Here is a 25,252-nt window from a genome sequence, read left to right on the forward strand (position 1 = left end):
ACAGTGGACTGTAAATAAATATGTGCAGAAAAGAAGGAAAGGAGGGAGGGAAGGGAAGAAGAAGGATGAATGAACACGTTCCCGGAAAGCATAGGGAGTCTACAATTCGTTCTCCTAGAAGGAACTCAGCTCACTATTGAAGTCAGCACTTTCCTCACCCGGAGGCACCAGAGGACGGCAAGGAATGGAAAAAAACAAAGCCCTTAAAAACGTTCAGTAGAAAGAGAAAAACCACTAAGAGAAGGGGAAAGAGAAGAAACCGTCTCCTCGAGGCCAAGAGAAAAAGGAAGCCAGGCGAGGCCGTTACCATGGCGACCCAGGACCAGAAGGCCCCAGCCCATTGGCTGAGACGCCAACGCCAATGAGAATGCACGATATTGATGAGGTCTTAAGATGGATGCCGAGTGGCCGCTTCCTGACCGGTGAGTACGGCTTTTCGCGGAGCTGGTTCTTGGTGGGCTCTTTCCCCGGCGTGACGGGCCCAAGGGCGCCCCATGAGGGCAGCAGAGGGGCCAGGCTGAGCAGCCTCACAGTTCCTTGGCCGGAGTGCCGGGGACAGTTTAGAGAGCTTCCGAGAGGGTCCAAAGGTGCGCTGCGTTCCGCTTGGCTGGGAGGGGGCGTCGCGGGGCCTTCCCCAGCCAGTTAATGGGAAAGGGATCCTCTGTCCAGTCCCAGCCAAAGTGAGAAAGGGTGAGGAGCTTTTGAATAAGGAAACAGGCTCATCTTTACAGTTCTTGTATCCGCGAGAGCAGCTTCAGATAATAGGCCAGACTTCCTACGCCGGAATCCGTGGCGCTTAGTTCTGTGGCCGGGAGGGGATGCTCCCCATTTTGGGATTGGAGTGCGGCACTGCCGTCTGAGAGCCTGCCGAGTTCCGGGTTGTGCAGCCAAACAGGAAAAGGTGTACCCTTCTAGAGCCACCCTCTTGCAGTCTTGAAGCTTGTAAGTATTCTCACAGCGGCATCGACTTAAAGTGAGCCTTGAAATCTTACTGGTTAATTGTAAATCTCTCCATGCGAGGCCAAGGGTCTGGGGAAGTGTTTTCCAGGCTCGGGTCTAATTAAACTCTTTAATTAAACACATGCATACATGCAAAATCCTGCTAAATAGTTTATCTGGATAAGCAGATTGGCAACTTCAATCCTGACTCAGTTCTATTAGTCAGATATATTTTCTGTATCTTTTTGAGAAAAGGGAACACATTTGTTTCATAAAAGTAATTTAGGACATTTACATTAATATTGATATTACGTGCTCACACGTATTTTAGTCAAGTAATTCCAAATCACAGAAACTGATTGTTGTATAATTACTTAACAAAATCTTTAAGATTAGTGTATGGTGGCTTATGATTATTTCACAAGTAAAATTAGATTAGACAAGATTCAGGTTTCAGTGATTATTGGTAATTGAATACAAAATATAGGATGTAAGGTGGCTTTATTTGATAAAAGTGGAATTTACTTCTGGGCTATAGGAGACAAGAAACATTTATCCTTGAAGCTGTTCAGATTTTATCTTTGGGGTTTTGTTTATAGGCAGCTGCCTCGTCTTCCAGGAAATATGACATTATTACCCAAATCTCTGAATGTGACTTTCACGTGTGCAGTTTAGTATAACATGTAGATTTCTGTACTTTAAAAAGAACAGGGAAAAATCCTAACTAAATTTCAGCAAGTCTGTACTTACAGGCTAGGATCTTTCTTTGGACCCACTCTTAAATCTTTGTCTTCTCCAAGAATGTTACCCCTCGAAGCTCTGGCCTCTAAAAGTTCATAATTTAAAGCCACAGGGTTCAAGTTCTGTAAAATAAGTGGATCACGATTATTAGGCAAGTCATTTACCTCACCTATAAAAAGGATATAGATAGTAATTTTTGGTGAAAGGATTGTTGTGAGGATTAATGGTAAACCATTGCCTGGCCCGTTGTATGCCATGTGTGACAGTGACCTGCTTTATTTCCTCTTTCTATTCCTTCTGTGTTCTGTTGTAACCATGGTTTTCTTTCTTTTCTCAGTGTCCTGATGTACAGGCTCTTTGAAACTGTAATCTTATCTGGGCTGCTGGGTAGAGGATGGAAGCCTTTTCTCTTGGGATTTAGTCAGGATTGCATATGCTGGAAGAAAATGGAATTTTACAGCAAGGAGTGAGGTGCTTCTGGGTATCTGGGATCACTTGATAATATTAAGATCATAAAGAAACATTTTAGAATCCTCTCAGTGATCATCTGATCACATATTTCTTTTAAAGCTTTAGGAAGGAGACCCAGACAAATACAGTGAACTGTTTTGGACTAGAAATCATCTGACTTTGAAGACAGAGTTTTGCCCCTATAACCAGTAGTTCCCAATTCTTGCACAGTCTAGAACTCCTTTTGTTACAATTTGAAACTCTATGGATTCTATATTTTGAAAGATTTTACTAAACTATGTTCATTAATTGTTTTTCTTATAAAAGTCAGAGCCATAGATTGCAATCAGCATCTCTAGTAGCTAAGGAATAATGAGTGCTTCACTGAATTTAAGTCTCCTCGCCTAAAGGTGAATGATTTTTGTCTCACTGGGAGGAAAAATATATTGGGTTTTTGAAAATATTGAAATTAACTTAGTGCTTCCAGTTACTGCCATGATACAGAATAGAAACTGCTAAAACAGTGCCCCACTGCCCAAGGGTGTTAAATGATTATGGTTGGTTTTCAGGGGCAAAAGAATGCACAGCTATTCAAACCAGTGTCATACGGAAATATTTTTAGTTTATAGTAATGTCATCGCAGGGCTAAGATGTTCTGCATAGTAACACAGAATGTTTTGTAGGATTTTTGGGTTAGAAGAAATATTAAATCCAGAGGTAAAGAATGTATGAAATGATAAAGAAGGTGATATTCAAAACTGTAGAGAAAAAAGGTGTGAATCATTCCCATTTTCCTTGGGACTAAAATTAGTAGTTGTTTGGGTTATGGACTAAAAACTGAAGCTTATTAATGAATACATTGGCTATAATCTACATTTTTAAAAAGTTTCTACTTTGGTATTACATATCTCTTGAGAATGGTTGAGTGAATTTTTCCAGTTAAAGGGTAATTTGGAGTTAACTGCTTTAAAATAAAGAAATACACTATGAAAATCATGAGTAAAAGACACGTTAAAGAAAAAGTGATTCTCCAGAGCAACCCCAAACAGGAATAACAGAAGGCCTGACATGGTGCCAGTTAGAAGATGCATGAGTAACTTGTACGCACTGTGCAGAGGAAGGGTGCTTCCAAGCAGGAGCCCGCACAGAAGTCCCTAAGCAGCCGTGCATATTGACTGATGAGAGCTGGGCTGCTGCGTTTTGGATGTTTCCATTTTGGGAGCTCCACAGGGAGTGGCAGCAGTTACCTGTGCTTAGCAGTGTCTTCTGAGTCTCCCTTTTTTGTTTTGGTTTTTAGCAGTTCCAAGAAAATGGCCCATGACTAAAGATTTTCAAGAAGTAAATTCAGAAACATAACCCTTATTTGAATTTTGCCTTGTTTTATGGATTTGAAGGTGGGTTCCACTTTTTAAAGTTGTTTTAATTTTTTTTTCTTTCAGTACACTCAAATTGTGATGTTAGATAAATGTCACGTTGAAGACAGTTCTTAATGCCATGTAGGTAGGAATAATTTTGAGAAAGCCCAGAAAGCCATGAAAAATGGATGACTGGCATTATTGATGTACTATTTTCTGCCTATATGTGCTGTTGTGGGCTAAAAGCCAGTTGAGGAAAAACAAGTCTTTAAGGCAACTGAGACTGTTCCCCAGAGCATAGGCCAGTGATGGCGAACCTTTTAGAGTTTTCAATGATATAAACAGCCCGCTTTGGCCCTCGCCCCCTAGGCATAGACTGTCCTCCTGCAGAGATGCAAAAGCAGTGGTCTGGCAGCAGACCTTGCAGCTGCCCTTTAGGGAAAACATGCCCTGTAAGATCCAGGCTGAGTTGACACTTGGCTGCTCTTTGACAGAAACCTGCCATGTATGTAGTTGTCCCCCGTGGGGATAGGGCTTTCTGACTGTTTTGTGTCTTTCTGACTGTTTCGTGTCTTTCTGTTTCCAAGGTCTGAAAGAGTGCTTAGCACACAGTGAGTGTAAAAAGTGCCGCGGACAGGAAAAGAAACAGTGCTAATACAGACCCCAGTTAGGTTAAGAAATCTAAATGTGAAATTTGTTGCTGTCCTCAAGTCCTTAAATAGATAATGAGCCTACAGGCATATTTTTATGTCAGTGCCAAAGTCATGTTGGAGTTTATTACTGCTCTCCATTCTTGCTCTTCAGTAGAAATATTTTTATTAATAGGACAGTCATTTTCCATTATTGGCATCTTTTATATGTTGTCTTTAGTACTATCAGAGTATCTCAAGAGTATTTCTGTCCCAATTTTTAACATCCACAGGCTAGGTTTAGGAATGGGTTTGGGTTTTATGGAGCCTGGAGCTTGTAAAATTTTGGGTCTCTGCTATTTTTAAAAAAAATGCAAATTCTGAATAGAAAATCTACTACCATGCTCTTTGAAAGGGCCTGTGCCAATGAGGGACTCTTTCATCTCCCTGGTAATTTGCCTTTCATTTTATTGTTCTATCCAGAAAATTAAATATCAAGTGTTTTAGTAGAAACTTTGTATCAGACTGTGGAAATAGGGAAATCAATCATTTTATCAATTGCTAAGTGAATGAAAGAGACTTCAGAACCATATTTTGAATCCTGTCACTCATAATAGAAATGATAAAAGTGTGATACATAGCCAGAGAAATAATAATAGTAAAAGAAATTTAACATTTATTGAGCTCCTAGAACCTCCTAAATACTCTGTTGAGTGCCTTATTTCATTTAATCCTTGGGATAACCCTATAGGCAGTGTAATTATCCCTTTGTTACAGATAAAGAAACTGAGGGTCAAAAATGATAAATGATTTCCTTGTACTACTAGTCGGTGGCGGAGCCCAGATTCTAGTTGGAGGAGTTCCAGAGACCTCCTCCTTAAAAAGCCAAGAGAATATTTTAGGATATTTCAGAGAACCAGCAATTAATGAGGCTGGACCAAAACCACGAAACATAAAATCCAAGTCTTTGGACCTGGGAAGAGGTCCTTAAAAGAAAACAGCACTCTCATTGAAATCACTGCAAACCCCTGGTGTCTTGGTCTCACATATAATGGAAATGGTTTTCTTACTGGGTTCATCAAAATTTTTAACAGCAAACTTAGCAAAACAGATCTCTGTCCTTTCATTTCACCCCTTCAGATTGATAGTAAGTCATGAGGAGTACAGCCAGCTCCTTTTCTTCAGACATCTTTTGAATGAACTGATTTGGCTCAGCATGTACATAAAAAGTAGGCTGTGCTCTAGAGACCAGTGGTGAATATGTGCTTAGTTATCATTTTAGCAAATGATTACAACTCTAATTTAAAAATCATTTTCATTAAACTGAGTAATAATTAATTATTTTGTCAGTGGACTATGCAACTAATGTTAAATACAGTGTCACCCTGAATTTTAACATTAATTTCCCAAATATAGTGTTTCATTTAAAAAAGCTGTACAGTATTGTTAAATTGTTAGTTATATTTCATTTAGTATTATTTAGCAAACGGTGTAAAATTTAAAACTAAGATATCCTTTATACTTCTTCAAACTGATCAGCTTAAATTTTTGTCTCATTGTTCTTTACATAATAAGCTCCCTCAAAGTTTTATATATTCAAATATAGGTGAAATATCCACCTTTATTTTACTGTCTAGTTGGTATAACTAGAAATATAAATATATTGCCTGCAGAGTACACTGTTTGGTTTTTAACATTCTTGAGCAATTACTGAATGTTGGTGATTTTTAGAAAAAAATTACCCATATATTAGAAAATCGAGGTCCTGTTGTCTTTCTTTAGACATATTTTGAAAAAGTCATTTAAACTACTTTTACTTTTTAAAAGCTTTTACAAGTGAAGATTTTAGCTATTTTAATATAGAGGGCTCTAAGATTTTTTTTTTTAAGTTTATGAACTGTTCCTAGACCAATGGTAGACTTACTAGGCTCTTGAGCTGTCTTTTAATGGTTTTAGATATTTTTTCTAGTGTTACTGTTTGTGTCTTAATTCATCTTTTTTCGTTCTAGAAGAAAAGATGTGGAGCGGACTGCTGCCTCCTGGCCTAAATGAAAGTGATGTTGAGTCGAATTCTGAAGATGAGGCCACATCACAGAACTTTGATCATAACTTACAGGAAGATAAAGAGGCTGGGACCATTAAAGACACAGAAGTCTCAGATTTGTCAGCAGATGGACCAAAAATTGAAACAGAGGCCAAGGCAAATGCATATGAAGAGTGCCCTTCTGGAATTCCCTTAAATATGTGGAACGTAAGTTTTCTCTGATGTGCCCTTGTGAAAGCCTTGTCTTTGTGTTTTACACTGGTCAGAATGTGCGTTCTTAGGACGCAGCAGGTAGGGAAAGTGGGCCCAGAATACTTTCACTGTTCTCTGAGTCCACTGACACTTGTGTTATTTTGATTTTTGTTGCTGTTTTTCATAAAAAAGAGTAAGGAAAAACATACTACATAGAATTAACTGTTGTGCCTGACCTGATAAAGGAGTTTCTCACTTCATTTTATCTGTTTATCTGAGTCATTTAATTTCACTCTCAATTATCAAACAACTTAACACCAAAAGTAATGAATATCAAAGCTCAGGTTGTGAGCATCTTGGTAATAGTGTATTTCCTACTTTCATTAATTGATATCCTTATAAATGTCAAAATGTTAAGTATTTTTATTAACACATTTGTTGTTTTCAAAATGCATGTTTTTCTTCAAAATGTATTTCTTTCTCTTTTAAACTTTTACATAGAAATTTCAAGAATTGCATAAGAAACATTCTGAACAGAAAACTGCGGCCTCAAGATTCAAAGTGAGAAAGAGAAAACGCTCCAGAAAAGGTGTTTTCTTTTAATTCAGATTGTCCATAGTCCCGATGCTAAATTGTGACTTCATTTGTGACCAATTGAATTAAATAATTTTTTAAAACCATTTTGAAAAAACTGAAGTATTGATGCTTTGTGAATTCTTTTCAGGTAAATTGAAGAATGAAAAAGAATCTCGTAGGTAGGAAGAATTTTAAATAGTTATTTACTTTAGGCAGTATTTGTAGAACTTGTCAAATAGCTAAACTCATTTCTAATAGTAATCAAACATAAAGATCTAATGATTATAATTATAGCAAATTAAACATAGTAAAAATAAAAATGAGTAAAACAAAACTTAAAAGTTTATTTTCTTGCAGTGAGCAGTCCCTAAATGAAACCCAGTGGAAGGAGCTTACTCAGTATTTTGGAGCCAATGATAGATTTGAACCCCCTGTTAAAAAGAAAAAGGTTGAAAAGGTAGGATCTTTTAAATTGTATTTTGTATTAAATGGTAGTGTATGTTTGTGATTAGTCTTACCTAAGGTACTTGTTCATTGATTCATTTGATTAAGAAGTTAAAACAACTATTATGTACCAAAAAGATGTCAGATAAACAAGTAGATGTATAATTACAAATCATTTAAAAATTGTTAGAGGGCCGGGGATTTAGCTCAGTGGTTCCGCCGCTTGCTTTGCAAGCGCAAGGACCCGAGTTCGATCCCTGGTACCTAAAAAATAAAAATAAAAATTGTTGGAAAGGAAAAGAATAGATTGTAGCGAAGAAGGAAAATACGACCCTTACTTGAGTTTGGATAGTAAGGGAAAGCCCTTCTTAGAAGATACCATTTCAGAAAAACCTATAGGGTGGGGGAAAAAACTACATAAAGGATGATTGTGCAGAGGCAATAACATGGGTAAAGATCCTAGGAAGAGTTATCCTAGGGCCTTTGAATAACTAAAAAGACCACCCTGGCTGCAACTGAATCAGCATAGCGAGGGTGCCCTGAGATAAGAGTGGTCAGGCTGGAGGGAGAGACCAAACTGAATAGGACCTCAGAAGACATAGCAGGGAAATAGTATTTATTTACAGTGATGTAATCAAATTTATATTTTAAAAGATTGCAGTGGCCATTAAATGTGGAGAAAACATTATGGGGCAACAAAAGTAGATAAGAAATCAGTTAAACTTGTAGGCACAAGATAATGGTGAATTGAGCAAGAATGGCACTGCTGAAGATGGAGAAAACTGGGTGGACTTGAGGAATAGTGTAAAAGTAGAATCAACAGCATTGGCTTCTGCATTGTGTATGAATTGCTGGGGAGGCTTTGGGGCATAAGGAGGAAGAGAACGATTCAGGGTTTTGCTTTAAACAGTGGTGTGCACGGTGATGTTTATAAAGATAAGAAAGTTTGGGAAGGGAAGCAGTGTTCAAGTGCAGCCTATGCAGAGTTCATTTTGGGGTATGGGTATTCAGTGGCATCAAGGAACAGTGTACAATTAGTAAAAAGCAATAGAGGTTCAGGAGAGAGGCTGAGATTGAGAAATGTCAGTCTGTAGAACAGAGGAAAGGTTTGAAAGAGTAACACGTAATCATAGAGGAATGTTGACAGGTTAAATATTGGTTCTACTGGGATTTTTTTTAAGCTTTTGTGAATTAGTCTTTGATTTGTAGTTATTTATAGTATTTATTAGGTTTTCTGATCATTATATTGACTTTAGATTGCCTAAATCGTTTCTTGCTGAAATTAAAGCCATGAAATGAATTTTTAGCCATTCTAAAAAGTAAAAATTTAGCGAATGTTTTTTATAGTCTATCTTTATTAGAATTTTATTGTCACATTACATATGAAATTATCTTTGTTATTGGCTAAATATGACTATTGTCTGGAATTTGGAATTTGTTTAGTACAGTATACTAGGATTTATTGTAGTACAAAGTTTTTAAATTCAGTTTTAAGAACTAGTGTTCTCTCACATTATGGATTAGATATGTTCTAGAAGAAAATTATAAGTCAAACACCATTCTAAGAGTGAGAGTTCTGTCTAAGGGAAATTGCCGTAAGTCCTATTGTAGTCACCTATTGGTCTATTTTATAACTTTGGGTTTTGTTAACACCTATATTCCTTTGTATAACTAAGAAAGTTATGCCAGTCTTCTTAATGAGGAAACTGGTGCTGGTGAGGTGTGCATCAGTCTAGGATTTTGCCAACACTTAATATTCTACACATACATGCAAGCATAAAAGAAAAGAATGGATTTATTGAGGCCAAATTATTTCATGTCCTCTTGGGAGTTCAGTGTAATTGCATGCCAGCAAGTCCATACTCATTCTTTGGTTTGGCATCATGGTTTTACATGTCACCCTTACGCTGTTGGGCTAAAGTCTCTACTGTGAATCTAATAGAGTAAATAAACTGTAAAGAATGTCCACATTGGAGGACCAAGATAAAAGCTACAAATAAATGTAAGTCCAGCAGATAGTAAGTATTGCTCATGCAATCTAGTGAGGATCATGAAAACCTGTAATGCACTGTGGACAAAACTAGCATGGATTTCCAGTTGGTTATTTTATTTCTCTAGAGCAGAGGCTGATCTGTTACCATATCTTAGAGAGCCTTTTTATTTTGTATTCATTCAGCCCTCACGAACAGCATAGCAAAACAAACTTCTTAATCTTATGTCTATCATGCAGGCTTTTTTTTTTTTTTCCTGTTTTGGAACACTGCCACGCTGAAACTGTTGCTCAGCCCAGAATGTGTATTTACAATACCGCTGTCACCTGCCTGCCAGACAATGCAGAGAGGCTTGTATTTTAAAATGTAATCTTCCTAATATCCAAAGCTGTTTTAAAGTGTTCTTTGTATTAAATACAGCTATAATTGTGTTCCTGGCAGCAGTTCTGGGACTTACTAATAATTCTGTAATCATAACAATTATTTTTGAATCTATGGGAATTTCTTTAGAATAAATTTCACTCATTAATTTCACTATAAATGTCTCAAGTATTTAGTTGAATCAATTTGATTAGTCAATAGTCATTATTACAGTAATTCTAGTGCACCTAATGGATACTTCTTGGCATGAAAATTAGTTACTTTTAACAATTGTTAAAGTGTTTGTATAATATCTTTGATTTTTTTTAAGTTGTTTATGAGAAGAAACTGCTATTGTGTAGTATATCTTTTTTAAACTTTTAAAAAAGTGGCATATTTGTTCCATCCAGACTCTTATGTGGAACTGCAGTGCTCAGGTCAGACAAAAGCCTGGCTGCCTTGAGTGGGCGGGGAGGGAGTGCAGGGGTGTGGGAGTGTTATGGTGGTACTGTGAATTTCCCCTGGTATCAATTACACAGTGTTCTCTTGATCCCTCTGTGATCCCTGTGGGGTGAGTAGGCAGGGCCAATGCTAATTCTCATAATACAGATGAAGAAACTGAAGCTTAGTATAATTTGCCTAGGAAAACAAACAAGTAAGAAATGAAATGAGACTTAAACCCAGGTCATTTGCTTCCAAATCTGGATTTTTCTGAATAGCTGACTTGGTTTATACTTAACTTGACTCAAATGATGTAAATGAGTATGATTTACATATAAAGGTAACAAAATCATAAATAAGATTTGTAAATAAGATAAACAAGATTTATATTTGTATAAAAGCTCTCCTTTTTTCCTTTATGGAGAAACAGCCTCATTTTTTCCTCTAGATATTTAGGTCCAGTCATAGTGAAACATTATTTCAGTAGGTAAGTTATTTGTATTATGCTTTAAAAATTAAATGTTATCCAAATGAATAAATATTTGGTAGTAAAATTTTTATAGAAATCTATTGGGGTACAGCTTGACTAAAAGAGCCTTAATCAGATATTAAAATTTATGATGCATGTATGGATGGTTAGTCCATAGTGTTAAACCTAGTGCCCATAAATTTCTCAGATGTTTGTAGTCATGCCTTCGTGGCATCGGCAACAAACTTTATTAATTAGATCTTGGTTGTTGCCTTGTGGGAACCTGTTAGATACTGCCCTTAGATGAAATTCCCACCTGTGGCCAAATTGCCATTCCTACATTTGTCTTTCTGCATTGAGACATGTCTTAAGTTCTGATTCTAGCTGAAAGGCAGCTTAGAAGCACAGCAAGGCACTGCACCTATTAGCGTGATTAGCAAGGCCACTCCCTTGGTGTGTAAAATGTCCTGGACAAATCAGGTGAAGGTCCAAATCCTGTGAGGCTACTTACTGACTCAGAGTTAAATTTTATGCTATAGCACTGTTGACCAAATGGTCAGTAGCCAGTTGATGGAGCAAGATGACCCAGTAAGCTGGCCACCTACTGAAGGGTTTATGGGCACTGTCGGCAAAAGTAGCTTCTTCTTTACTCACTGATCAGTCATCATTCTAGGTCCTGGTGCAAAGGAATGCAACGCTCAAGTCTTCTGTAACCTCAGGAAGCGGAGATAATTGTAAGCGAACACAGTTGTTGTTTTGAGCAAGCAGGCAGGCTTAAGAGTACATTAGTGACAGGTTGCTGAGGTCAAAGATTGGAGCAGGTCCGTGCTGACTGATTATTAGCTTGAGTTGAGCTATCAAGCTACCCAGTATTTGCGATACAGGGACAATTGATTTTAATATTAATGTTCTGTTTCATCTCTCACTGGCATTTGAGAAGATAACTAATATTTTGCACAGGAAGGAAAGGCTTTTGAATCAAGATTTTAAAAATAAACTTTATTTTCAATATAAATTAAATAGTAAATATGAAGTTCTAGGTGCAGTTATTGTTCTAAGCTCTGGGAGCCCATGATGAAGAAGATATTCCCCATGCCCTCGGGAATATATGTTTTAATACCCAGATAGATTTATATAAATGAGCATAATAACATGTGGGCCTTTTTTTGACCATGGGGGTATTATTAGCTCAATATTCCTATTGTAGAAATCTCTTGGGGACTTCTCAAAGCAGTGGGTGTGTAATAAATGTTCCCAGTGTGGGTGGGGTCCTTTTAGTATTGATGCAAATATGGATCAGTGCACTGCGAGTATTAACTCGGGAGCACAGACTGGCTGAGTGCCTTCTATGAGGAACTTGGCTGGATTTGGGGGGATTCCAAGCCAGTGAGTCTACTTGAGCAGAGCAGAGAACCCAAGAGAGGAGACATTGTGTCAGATCAGTAAATTAAGGGGAGACATGAGGTCCAGTGAAGAGCGATCTGGTGTGGGGCCTGGGGAGCGGTGGCAGGGGCAGTAAGCATAGAAGGCCTTAGAGAAGGTAACATTTGATGTGAGCCTGAAAAGGTGGTTAAGATTTTTCAAAGGGAAGCACATCAGAGGCACAGGGAGCAAGAGATTAGGAAGGCAAGAATAAATAAGGCAAGAGATTAGGAAGCATAGTGTTGTTGAAGATGAGACTGAGAAAAAAGTCATCTAAAAACTGTGTTAGTTGTGAAATGGACTTGGATTCTGGCACAAGCCCCTTAGCTTCATGGATCGGCACTATTCACAGGCCACGGCTGGTACCGAGAGCGCAGTAGGAGTACCACTGGCTGAGGGTACAGACTTCTGGGGTAGTTCGAAGTGTCACTTAGCCCACCAGGAGAAGGGTTGTACAGAAATGTGAGAAAGAGAAATTTCTGGAGGTTTAACCAAAAAAATGTGAAGAAGGCATCGGAGCCGTGAGACCTGAGTCACAGATTATGAAGGGCAATTGAATGAAGGTCTCCAGCTACCAGAGCCGATTGGTCTTGTCCTTCAGGTTTGTGAGGAGGGGCTGAGAAGGAACAGTCTTTACCTAAGGGCAGGTGGCTATGATAACCTTGCTGGCCTTTGGTTTCTCTGATCTTTTTTAGGCAGATTATGTTTTTTTTTTTTTTTAAGTCTCATTCCAACAAAGGCTACACAGGAACAAAATTCTCTAGTTGACTGGTAATCAAGCAATATACTGATAGGAGAGACATTCTTAGTACTTTTGTTGCTACTAAATAAGGGCAGTGCAGTCTGTCAGAGTGGAAACTTAAGGGTATACTAGGCAAGTCATTGTTAGGATAAAAATTTTTTATAAAAAGTATATATTAGACCTTTAAAAATGTTTTATTTTCTGTAGGATTTTCACAAGCTAGAATTCGTTTTATTTACATCAACATATCTTTCCATAAATTCAGGATGAGCCTTACCTAGTCTGGTAATCTCATGAAATTTTAGTTATGATTTCTTGAAGCATCCTTAGTAAATTAAAACATTACCATAGGAAAATTAAATCATTTAATGTAATTTCCTCCCGTGTTAACTTTGGCCTTGGGTCCATAGTCAGAGACCTTGAAGAGCTAGCTGTGAGGGAGAGTCTTAAGCTATAGGACTGGGTGTGGCTAGCTGGGCAGGGTTCACTGTTCTGTTCCTAGGTACCCTGTCTTTGGCCAGGTTGAGGAGTCTCAGGCTATTTCCTTATCTTTCAAACAGGATATTTCATGGAGTTGTTAGGATTAAATGAGCTTTCTTAATAACTAAGCTCAGGGTCTACCAAATAATAATCCCTTCATAAGTTTTAACTATTATTATCATTAATGTTATTAAGGGAAATCTTTGGATTCTTAAGAATCTGCATTTGCACCTCCTTTTTGTTATTCAAGAGATTATGGAACCTTGGTAAGTCGTTCAATGTTTCTTACGACTTATTGTCTGTAAATTGTAATAGTAGCAACAACCTTGTAGGACTACTGTGAGAGTTAAATGGGCTACACATGTACTGCATTTAGTGTCGTACTATGAAACAGTCTTTGCTAGCAAATTGTTGCTTTCCTTTTCTGCCCTCAATTTTTCTGATTCTTTTCTTTTTAGTCTGGCCTTGAAAAGAGGATAGACCAGGCTGTGGAGGAGTGGGACGTTGAGAAGGCTGAGGAGCTCAGCAACCAGCTAGCTACTCGAGAGGTAAGCCAGCCTGATTACACTTTATCTGTTTCTCATTTTTTCTAAAATGAATCTTCATTCTTTTTATGATCATTAATAAATTCAATATTAAAATATTTGATGTGAGATTTTCCTTTTTGCCCATTTTTTTGCTGCTTATTTTGCTTTTCTTTTAAATGCTAAGCTTTGTGTTTTTAATGTTCTTAAATTATTCTGGTCTAAAATTTAATGCTAGACATAATCCATGATTGATATTCAACTCTTGTTTTACCTAGATTAGAGAGATTTTTTCCAGGTATGGTTTCTTTTTCCATTTATATCTTTCAGTCAGTCCCCCTTTAGGGTAGCTGTATGTTCTAAGGTCACATCCCTCAACCTTGTCTTAACCCTTGCTGAAATGCTTTCTTAGTGTGTACTATATTGTGCACACACACCCCCTCCCTAAAGAATTTGAAGCTTTTCCCACTATAGGCCATACAATAATGAAACTACTGTGTAAACAAAATATTCATTTTCCAATTGCAGAAGGTCTCATGAAAATGCTTTTACTCTGAGGAGGGAGGTATGGCGGTGGGGGTGGGGGTGGGGCATTCCTGCAGTTGAGAGTTAACCTCATAAAGAGTTCATGTTGCCGTATGTCTTGTTGTTATTTTATAATTCCTTGTTGTTCTTCTTAGAAAAATGTCTAACCTAGTTTGTATTCTTAGTGCTTGGATCCTTCTTCCTTTACCTCATTCTCAAACCATTACTATTTGTAGTGTTAGTTACATAGAGAGCATTATGGGTCATCTGTGTAAACTGCTGACAGTGGTTAGTTTTCTAACTCAAAGCAGGTGAAATTTTCTTTTTAAACTGAGACTCGAGATAATTTTATTTCAGTAAATTATCCTTTGCAGATACTGTGTACTCTTTCCCCATCAGATGTCAAAAAAACCCAAATCATCCATTGATGGGTGTTTGTTGCAATTTTTTGTTTGTTTTGTTTTGTTTTTTGAGGCAGGGTCTCCCTTTGTATTTCAGGCTGGCCCTGAACTCACTATGTAGCCCAGGCTGGCTGTGAACTCACAGTGATCCTCCTGCCTCAGCCTCCCGAGTGCTGGGATTATAGGCCTGTGCCACTATGTCCAGCTTAGAATTTTTGCATGTGTTTTTTCCCCCTATTTTTGGCTTCAGGCTTAAATGTTACTGTGAATTTTATATTTTTTTATATAGAAAACAAATTCAGAAGAGAGGCATAGGGATTCAAAATTCTTTTTCTTCTTTATTCTTTTTAAAGTTATTTGCTATATGAAATACTTGTGTGCATAACATGTGCGCATATGTATTAATGGCTAATGTAAAGGGAGTTGTGAAGCCTTGAACCTCAGGAACATCGGCAAGAAGGAAGCTCAAGTGACAGTTTTGTGACTTTCAAAAAGCAGGCTGACATTTTTTTAAAGTATTTTTATTGTGGTAAAGTAGACATAAAATTTATCTTCTTCACCTCTTAAGTGCGTTCAGTTTGTTGTAAGCCACCATCCATCTCCAGAACTCTTCAGCTTGTAAAACTAAAACTCTGTACCGATTAAATAGTAACTTCCGTTTCTCCCCTTCACCCAGCCCTTGGGAGCCATTCTTCTGTCTTGAATTTCACTCCAGTGCCTCACATAGGTGACATCATAAAGTATTTGTCCTTTTGTGCCTCCTGTATTTCAGGTGCCATAATGTCTTCCGAGTTCCGTAATATCTTCAGAGTTCATCTATGTTGTATGTGTCAAAATTTCCTTCCTTTTCAAGACTAATATTCTGTTGTATGTATTTGTTACATTCTGGCTGTTTTGTACAATTGGATTATGCATTCAGCTGCCACCGAACACCTTGTATTACTCAGCTTTTCAGTGCTGTTACAAAAACCTGGGAAAATCAACTTCAAAGAGCTAATATTTATTTTGGCTCAGACTTTCAGAGGTTTTCATCCGTGGTTGCTTGTGGTGGCTTAGCTGTTGGCTTTGGGCCTATGGTGAGACAACATCATGGTGGAGAGGGCGTAGTGGAGGAGAGCGTCACCTCTTGGCAGTCAGGAAGGGAGAGAAAGCAAGAGCCCTCATGTTCAGTTACTTCCCAAAAGTCCATCAGCTGACAGGTGGTTGGTCCTGTAGCACATAGTCAAAACTTCATATTTCAGCCATAACACATTTTTGACTATTATGAATAATTTTGCTGTGAATATGAGTGTCCAAAGACTTGTTTGAATCCTTGGTTTCAGATCTTTTGAGTATAAAGCTACAAGTAGAATTGCTGTATCATAAAAAGATAGCGTGTTTGTTTCCTTTTAAGATGTTCTCCTTTCTTATATTGTAATACTTCTTGTGCTTGCAGTTTGATATTTACCCTATTTCATGTACAAAAAGCAGCTCTCTCTTGACTTGCTAGTTATAGCTCTCAGATAGCATTTTATTCCTATATTTTGGAATAGGAAGATGACAGTATTATATGTTAAGATGAATTGTAAAGTGTATTGAATGATCTCACAAACTCAGTAGGGTTTCAGTGTTTGTTGATTGTTACAGTGGCTTCTGCAGTATGAATAAGATAAAGGGTCCTTATTCTTGCATTTTGGCCTATGTGTCAAAGATGAGCTTTTAAGAATTCTATTCAACATAGTGTCTTTTGTTTATTAGTTAGTAAAACTATTGGGCCCTTGAAACTTATATTTCCATAGAAGTGCTGTTTGGGATAGTGGTTTAGTTTCCTTGGCCAGCTTGAAAGTATAGTTAACCCATGACATAATCTCCACATTGTGTAAAGGTGCCCATGAAAAAACATCAGGGAGTGGTAGGGAGAGGCAGAGCTTACGGTGTCAGAAGAGACTCCAGTGGGCAGGTAACGGTCATAACCCTAAGGATCAGGAGTATTCTGAGACATCACCATGGGACTGTAGAAGAGCGTTCAAGATCCAAGGGGGCTTGCAGAGCCTGGAACACAAGCAGCAACACTGGTCTGGGTCACACTTAAGCTGGTGGAAGCCTCATTTGGATCAGGAACAAAACCTTTTGGAGAACTGGTGCTTAAATGTATTATTGGTGATAAAGTATTCTATGTTGTGCTGCATGTTAAACAGTTGTTTCATGAATTGCTTTAAAAGTTCTGGCAATGTGTTAGTGGTTGCTATTGGATGCCGTCTGGTCTGGGGACAGCTAGATAGTTCCCCTAAAGCATAGTACAGGCACATAAGTAAGAAAAAACTGCAGGACTGGAGTATGGCTGCACTGTTGCTTGTACAGGTGCTGTGGATTTCACTGGTTTGTTCAGTATTACAGGCTCAGCAAACTGGTTTCTCATTGCCATTGCTTATCAAACCTTGCTTTTAGAAGACCTAAGATTGTATACTATATGATCTCTTCCAAATACCACGGCCCCTGTGACAGTAGAGTTTCCCAGGTTAGTCAGTTTCCAGAGGCTTTTGCCTTGCTAAGGGAAGAAAGGAATGGGTGAGGTAAAGCCAGGGTGCAGTATTATTAGCACCATGTGGTCCATCAACTGCTCTCCATTTTTCTTTTTTGTCTTTTTCTACTTACTAGCACACCCACCAGAAGTGAGGGGAATTCATTTTACTGCAGGTTCTGTGTTCCTTTTAGTAGAGAATTAGTAGTGCTGAAGTTTTGAGCTGAACACATTTTACTTTAAAAAGGACATTTACTGTGAAATTTCATTTCAGAGTTTCAGAATATTGGAAATTTGTCAGTAGATCCCTTTTCCAGTCTATTGCACTTGTCCTACTGAATTCCTTAAAAAAAATAAAATTTTATTTATCTTGGTCTATGACATTATCTTATGTTTTCAAATTTTTTCATCTTTAATCTGGAATAGTTCCTCAGTTCGTCTTTATTTCTCAGGACCTTCACATTTTTGAAGAGTAGAGGCCAGTTATTTTGTAGCATGCCCCTTAATTTTGGTTCGTCTATTATTTACTCATGATTGATTTCAGACTATGCAGTTTGGGCAGAAACATCACAGAAGTGATTGTTGTGTCCTTCTCAGTGCGAACTTTTCCAGAGGCATCTGCTATCTCCTTATCCCATTTATTAATGGGGTTGCTTTGATTATTTGATTAGGATAATCTCTCCACTATCGAGTTACTATTTTCCCCCTTTGTAATGAGTAAGTAACTTGTGGGGACTGGAGATAATCTGACACTGTGTAAATATTATTTTTCATATACTTTCACCCACTAGTTTTAGCATCTTTTGCTAATTCTTTTCTCGCTTGAGACATTTATGATGATGATGATGACTTTAGATCTTTAGAATACAAATTGACTATACTTTTCATCTTGGCAGTCACAGCTGAAATTTGGTTTAAGTGAGATGCTAGACTGTAGAATCTTTTCTATATCCATGTTAAATCTCATAGTAAACCTGGCTAATTTCCTAAATGGTGCACAGAGCTGGGAAGCAGTCGCCATGTGATATTCTGCCCACCAGCTGCTGTGTTACTACCCCAGCCTTCCCTCCTTGCTCACTGGTGATGTGCCTTGCTGAATGCAGCGTGAAGCTGCTTACCAGACACCTAGAAGCAGTGCTATAGAGACTTCAGGTTCAAGTGTGCTTGTGTTTCTTTGAGGATACAGTATTATGTTTCCTCTTTGATGTTTTGTCATTCTGCTATTGTAGAAGTGGGAATTTTATAATACTTGGAGTTCTCCATTTAAAAGACTTTTTTCTGTCAGACTTTATGGCAAGTGAGATCGCTTTAGAAATATATATTTCTAGCACTTAATAAGATAGGAAACATTTTTCTCAGTTATTCTTACTTCTCTACCAAATATAATGCTTTGTTGGGATTACAGGATTCTGATTAAAAGATAAAACAAAAATTTGGGCCCTATACTTTTCCCTAGTTAAATAGAAAGACTCCTGGAAAACGTTCAGACACAGACCTTGGAAAGATACTCATTCCATAATAATTAAGCACCTGTGAAAATACCTAATACAGACAGAGTTTTTGAGTCAGTAGTTTAGGTTGAGATTTATATTTTCCTGTTCATCCCCCTGGTGCCAGGCACCGTGGATGTGAGTGATGGTGTGAGTTTGGGCAGAAGCCCTTAATAGGGTGAGGTGTGCATTTGCGAGGTGGGTGTCCTTTTGGGAAGCAGGTATATTATATTGGTTTTTAATCAGTACCATTTTCTTCTTTCAAGAAGCAGTGACTGGGACCCACTGGTAAAGCCTTTGCTCAGGCACAGATCTCAGAGTTCTTAAAGCCTTTTCCAGCTGTAATAAATGAGCTAATTTTTGTGTTAACATTTATAAGCCTGTGAAACAAATGGGGCAACATCAGTTCTGAGAAAAATGAACCCAAAGTAGAACCATTTCTGACTGAGAATAACCCTGAAAACAGTTATTAAAAAACAAAACAAACAAAAATCCCACCAAAATAGGCTTGAACAGTGTGCTGTCATTGCAGCACAGTGAGCACATAATTTTCCATGGACCCCATGCCCATTTTCCCTTAAATGACTGATGACATTAAGGATGTATAGGGTCTGGAGATGATTCAAGTTCACTATGTGTGAAGCCTGGATTGTGCTTCAGATCATTGGTTTTGCAAGGCAGTGCATAGTGGGTTGTTTTGAGACTGTTCCTTCTTGTTGGTTAAATACATCTTTGTTGTTAACAGTCTTAGAAGAGAAATGAAGTGGAGACATACTTACTTTTGTGGTATGCTGATAAAACTGTTCTAATTTGAAAAAAAAGTTGTTTTTGCTTTTTAAAAATACATATACATATATAGAGAGCATACTTGTGGCTTGTTAACCTGTCTTAGAAGTACGTTATATTCATTCAGAGCAAAAACTTTAAAATGCTGACTTTTGGTATTATCTTTTCTGACACGTTATGTTCAGTGCAATACACATACCCATTTATAGCACCAACAGAAATCAGTATTTTGAAATTAAGTGCTAAAGCCTAGATTTAACTAAGTAGGCAGCAGGTAGGGTGAATTTCACATTTTGTGAAGAGGATTGTTTTTCTAAGCATCTTCATGTTACTAGTTGTAAAAACCAACCTGGTTTGGCAGCAGAACAGTGTGTTCCCACCATTTAGTGAGTCACACCTGCATTAGGTGCATTGCCCAAGCACATTTCAGTTGTGCCTATGTGTTGTTGGGGCAGAAATAAACAGAAGGCTGACTGTAAATTTCCTTTAGCTTTGCATGGCTCATGCCCCATAAGTAACTGAGACGGAGTGGTCTTTGGCTGCACCAAGTAAACTTGACTTCTTCAAAACAGTACTTTTTGTGCAGCGTTATCACAATTTCTTTTTTTTTTTTTTCTGGTACTGGGGATCAAACCTGGGGGCAGGTGGCGGAACCGCTGAGCTAAATCCCCGGCCCCTGTAACAATTTTTGAGTGACCTAGAAAGAGCAGTCATGTTGTTCTTTGATGATTTCCAGGGTTTTAATATTCACATTCAAGGTACTTTGGTTATAATCCAGTGCCGTCTTTGCCAAAGCCAAAATCTTTTGATTAAGGATAATGATATGATAAAATGTTTCATATTTTAAAACTCATTTTTTAAAAATGAGGACCCAAGGAAATGATGTGATGCCAAGCATATTATTCATTTAGAATCGAACCAAAGTATCACAGGTAGAAATGGTAAAATATACATATATTAATATTATTCTCTTTATGTGTATATAGATATATATATGTAAATATGTTAGGATGAAATAAACCAGGGATTTAATTTCGTTATAAATACAGTAGACTGCTTAAATTTGGGAGCTGCAAAACATAGGTAAAGTTAGCAAAGTACTAATCACTTGTTAATATTTAAAGGAGGAAGGAATGACCTTTTTTAAAAACTAAAGTTTAAACCGAGTTGTATGCTTTCATAGCTCAGTGAATTAAATGGGTAGACTGTTAAGTTGTAGCTCACACTGTATTTTCAGAGCAATTCCTAGAAAATCTGGGGCCATTTTCATTAGAGAGCTGTATTTGTATATCTGAGGAGAGTTGTTCTGCATTTGTGTTAACCTCTAAAACATAGTCATTTCTCAGAGGTGCTGTGGACACCATGGCATTTGCTCTAACACTTGGGATTTTTCCAAGTTAGTTTATTAGGTTTTGGCTTCCCCTGAGAAAGTTTGACTGCAATTCACCCTTTTCATTTTGGTTATTAATGTAGGTGTAAGTGCTCTTTATGGAATGGGAACTTGAACACCACCCCACCAAAACCTTCCCAAATAATACAGTTCTGACAGATTTACTTAACAAAGTACTTCAGATATTATTATCACTGGAGCTCAAACTTGAAACATTTACTTAAACTGTTAAATTAGAGTGGCCGTCAAATTGCTTCTAGTCAGTGCTGTTATGTGTGCCTCAAAACAAAATCAAAATCAAAAAAGCTGAATTGAAAGACATAGTAAAGCTATTTCTAAGCCTTTTATTCTGTAATCCAGAGAGCAGAATTGTTTTCTATTTTTGTGGATACTTTGAGTAAAAGTATATGGACAATCATGTTTCTAAGGTAAAGCAGTTTTCTCACATATAAAGCTGAACAGTATAGTCCAGTTAGCTATTATAAATATTTATCACTGGAACTTATGACCCTACTCAAAGGGGGCAGGTCCTTTCTGTTGTCTTAATTATTGTGATATCTAGCCACTGTAGATTGGGTAAGCACAGTAAAAATGCACTGAATATTATTTTTATATATTAAGAATTTATTTTTATGGAAAGGAGATTATTTTGTTGCTAGTACCAAAGGCTGTGTATGATGAGTACAGCCGATAGGTTTGCTCCATAAATACAAATGATTTTTTACATTAAATAATTTTGTTTAAGAGTCATTTGGTATCAGCAGACTCTGGAAGAAATACATTTTATCTTTCAAATTTTACTGTTCTGCCTTTGATTTCTTTTTTATTTTTTCTAATTTTTGTTTTTAACCTTTATAGTCAGGCAGTAGGGTTTAGGGCTACTTTCTTTTTGGTATATTTCACTGATGTGCAGTGGGAAAGAGTACAGGACACCAGAGAGGAAAAGCCCTCTCACCAAATAGGCTGTTGCTTCCCTGCAGCTTATTTAGCTAACTGGGGAGTTGGGAGCTCCCTGCTTTCGGAAGTGAGTGTAATGTGTGTCTGCTGAGGATCATTCAGAACTGACTTCTTTTTATTAACTTTGGTCCTCTCTCATTGCCTTTTAATCTAAACATTTGTCCATGGATCATTGTGTAGTCTGCACCAAGTCTGGGGTGGACGGGGATGGTAACTGGTAATTTTAATTATTTGAAGCCTTGTTCTTCCAAGTAATTGAGTTATTACATGTGGTGAACACTTTCTGTGATATATAGAAAATAAGCAGTGTCTGTCCAAGTAAGGGAGGGTCTGTGTGCATTCCTTTACATCTAGTTTCAAGATAGGTTCATTCCTGTAAAAACCTGTTCACAGCCTTGAAGTTGGAGCATTTTAACCTCAGAAAAATAAGATGCATGCTCAGTGATGGGTCTTATCTCAGGTTTTTAGGTGTACTCAGATCTCATTGCATTGTGGATGTTTTCTTTTAACCTTTGGGGTCTGATTGGGTGATCACCTTGAATAGCGTTCCTTATGCTGTCTTTTAATTATGTTTATCTGTGCTTTTAACTAACCTTAAAAAAAGATTTCAGATGTTACAAGTCTAATTAAAGAGACAGACAAAGCACAGTTTATACTGTAGATTTTTTCTGCAGTTCAATTAATCAGCATGTTTTCTCTTTTAATTAAAACCATTTTAGTAAATTAAAGCCCACAGCAAAACACATATATAATTTGTTTGTAATTAGCTCTTAATTGGTGGTAGTTGAAGCTTAGCACCCTTGGTTTCTTTCTTCATGATTGCCATTTTATTAGCAGCCAGTCATTAATTAATCTTTTTCTAATTAGCTTATAAAACTGTTGATGGCACATTATTGTAAATGTGATTTTAAGTTCAAAGCTTGTTAATAGGCTTTCTTACTTAGAAGAACAGAGATAAAGAAATTGCTGAAAATAGTACTACAGTTCTTTTAAAAAACTGTCTTTCTTATGGAGGCTGTGTAAAGCATCTAACAGCTTATGGTTAATTTTGTAATACTTTTTTCCCTTATGAATAGAAGAAGTTACTTGAATATAAATGTCTGTATCCAGGAGTAATTTCAACACTATGACATCTTTTTGCTCTCCTTTGGAATACTGTAATACTGCATATTATTTGAGGCCTTAATAGTCGTCATTAAAACAAGTGTTGTGTCAACCATTTCACTATGAAATGGGTATATGAATCTTTATGTATAAATGTGTGTATGTGTATATGCACATACTATATATTATAAAAGGTACTTGTGCACATATCTTTTTGATATGTTTTAGAATCAGAATTTATTGGATTATGGTTAGAAATGAAGTGATACAAAGTTGTAGGCATAAAAGTAAACATGAGACGTGCATATAGCTATACACCATATAGATCCGTGTAGTACATGAGCACATGCAAGCACACGCCCGCCTGTACATGCACATTTTAAGATGACAATGAAATTAGCTTATTTCCTATAACAGAGAAAATGACCTGATTTAAATCTGAGTTAGATGATTAGATGTAGCATAAATCATTTGCTGTCATCAGAGGTTTGACATCTCAGGTGTGATCATGGAGATACGGTACGGTACTAGTCCAAATGCTGACACGCCGAGTCGGCCGTAGTACACACCGTCTTGCATTGCAGGTTGAGTGAGTCACTTTATTGAAACACACCACTGGTTTCATAAAACGCTTACTGCATGGCATTCTGAATTGTTTTTTGTTTTCATTCAATTATTAATGCAGAGTTTTGAAAGTCTTTTCTAAAAACACAGCATTACCAGTCACTGGAAAGTGCTTGTTCTTGAACTTTGTGTGTTATTTCAACTTTGGCTTTCTTTGCTTGTTTTTTAGAAGGCATTTTATGATGCCTTGCAAGAGACACTAAAAAGGGATAGCTGACAAGGAAAAAATTAAAAATTGGATAAAAAGTAAATGAATAATGTCATATTACTAAAAAGATGAGAGGCTAATTTGTGCCGACTTTTTGCTAATTTTGTTCAAGCCTCAAAATGAGGAGCTGTCACCCGTTCTGTGTAGCACTGATGACAGTGCCAATGATCCATGAAATAAGCTGCCGCTGGCTTTGTTCAGATAAGAATGAACAAATCTGCACAGTGTTCAGCTCCCAGAATCTCATTTTCATACTTGCATGCAGGCTAAAAGAAATAAGCTGTTTGCAGGCTTGATTAATCAGACATTGGAGGGGTTTTTGTCTCTTTGATCTCTTTCGTCTCCTAGGTAACTTGCTTGACATTAATGTTGAGCTTGAGTAAAGACAATCAGGAATTGTCGACTAAACTGATATAAAAATTAAAGACCTTAACACTTTAAGTACTCCAGTAATGGTTCCGCTTTACTTCAGAAAACATCTGTTTTCATTTAATTAAAGAACAAAAGGGAATGGCATAAATATTTTTCATAGAGACCTATTAATTCCATAAAAAGTTAAAGTATGATAATTGGTATTTTTAAATAAGTGCCTTGAAAGTGTTCAAAAGGGAGCAAAACTTCATAAATCTGTTACAAGCTAGTAATTTTGAGATGAGTAAAATATTTTATGAAATGGGTAAGAAGTTTATAGTTCTAGATTAAGCTGTTTGAATCAGATGTTTCAAGTGATTATCAGCAAACTTTATAATGACGTTTTGCAAGAAAAACTAACTTTATTTTGAAGTTTGTCTTTTAAAAATCTGTACCATAAGGATGTGCCATTGTATCTATTTTACAACCCAATATGATTTACACACGCTAAACCTATAAAATTGAAAGGAATTAAAAAAATGTCGCCACGCATTTGCTTGAGGTTATGCAGACGCTTTTACAAATCTTCCAAGTGGCTGTAAAGATGAATGCCTCAAGGGTCCAGCCAGGGCCCTGCTTTTCCAACCAGCTAAAGCCCTTATCTTAAATCCAAGCAAAGTACCATTAATCTTTTTGAAAGACCTTTTATGGCTTTTAATATATCCCAAATTAGAACATTTTACACCCTTGGTTCCTGAAATATGGTGATAAAAAGCCTTTAGAGCTTAATTTTCCTTACTGCATGCTCTGACCAATTTGCAGTTCTTTGTGATAATGTTTAGACACCTTAATTAAAATGCAGCAAAATATTGGATGGTCTATATGGAAAATGCTGATACTTTGGCTACACATATAAGAAAATCTGTACATATTTCTATTCATTTTTTATAAATTTCTTCCCGCATTGTGTTGTGGTAGTTATCTGATGACCCAAAACAGTCTTTTTAATATAGAAACCATTGGCCAAGCTTTTGTGATGTTTACATTGAGCAGGAAGATGCGTTTTTCTTTTTATGGAAGCAAAAGGGGGGTTCTTGTCGGCTTATTTTATTTGTTT

General features: G+C 37.1%; 1 protein-coding gene across 4 annotated transcripts in view; it reads left to right on the top strand.

The window, feature by feature from the left end:
• The first annotated feature begins 227 nt into the window (after positions 1-227).
• The window catches only part of Fam204a (family with sequence similarity 204 member A), a 29,132-nt gene continuing 4,107 nt past the window's right edge, over positions 228-25,252 (top strand). The window contains exons 1-6 of one of the 4 annotated variants that reach the window (XM_004838842.3): positions 228-422; positions 6,124-6,365; positions 6,852-6,939; positions 7,075-7,105; positions 7,284-7,383; positions 13,734-13,823. In XM_004838842.3, the coding sequence (XP_004838899.2) occupies positions 362-422; positions 6,124-6,365; positions 6,852-6,939; positions 7,075-7,105; positions 7,284-7,383; positions 13,734-13,823 (612 nt within the window). In that variant the 5' untranslated portion in view covers positions 228-361. The other 3 variants (XM_021253348.2, XM_087185245.1, XM_004838844.4) reach the window with 3 other exon arrangements.

Source organism: Heterocephalus glaber, unplaced genomic scaffold (genome assembly GCF_053883595.1).
Source record: "Heterocephalus glaber isolate CG9 unplaced genomic scaffold, H.glaber_assembly_v1.0 deba00001497, whole genome shotgun sequence".
Lineage (NCBI taxonomy): Eukaryota > Metazoa > Chordata > Mammalia > Rodentia > Bathyergidae > Heterocephalus > Heterocephalus glaber.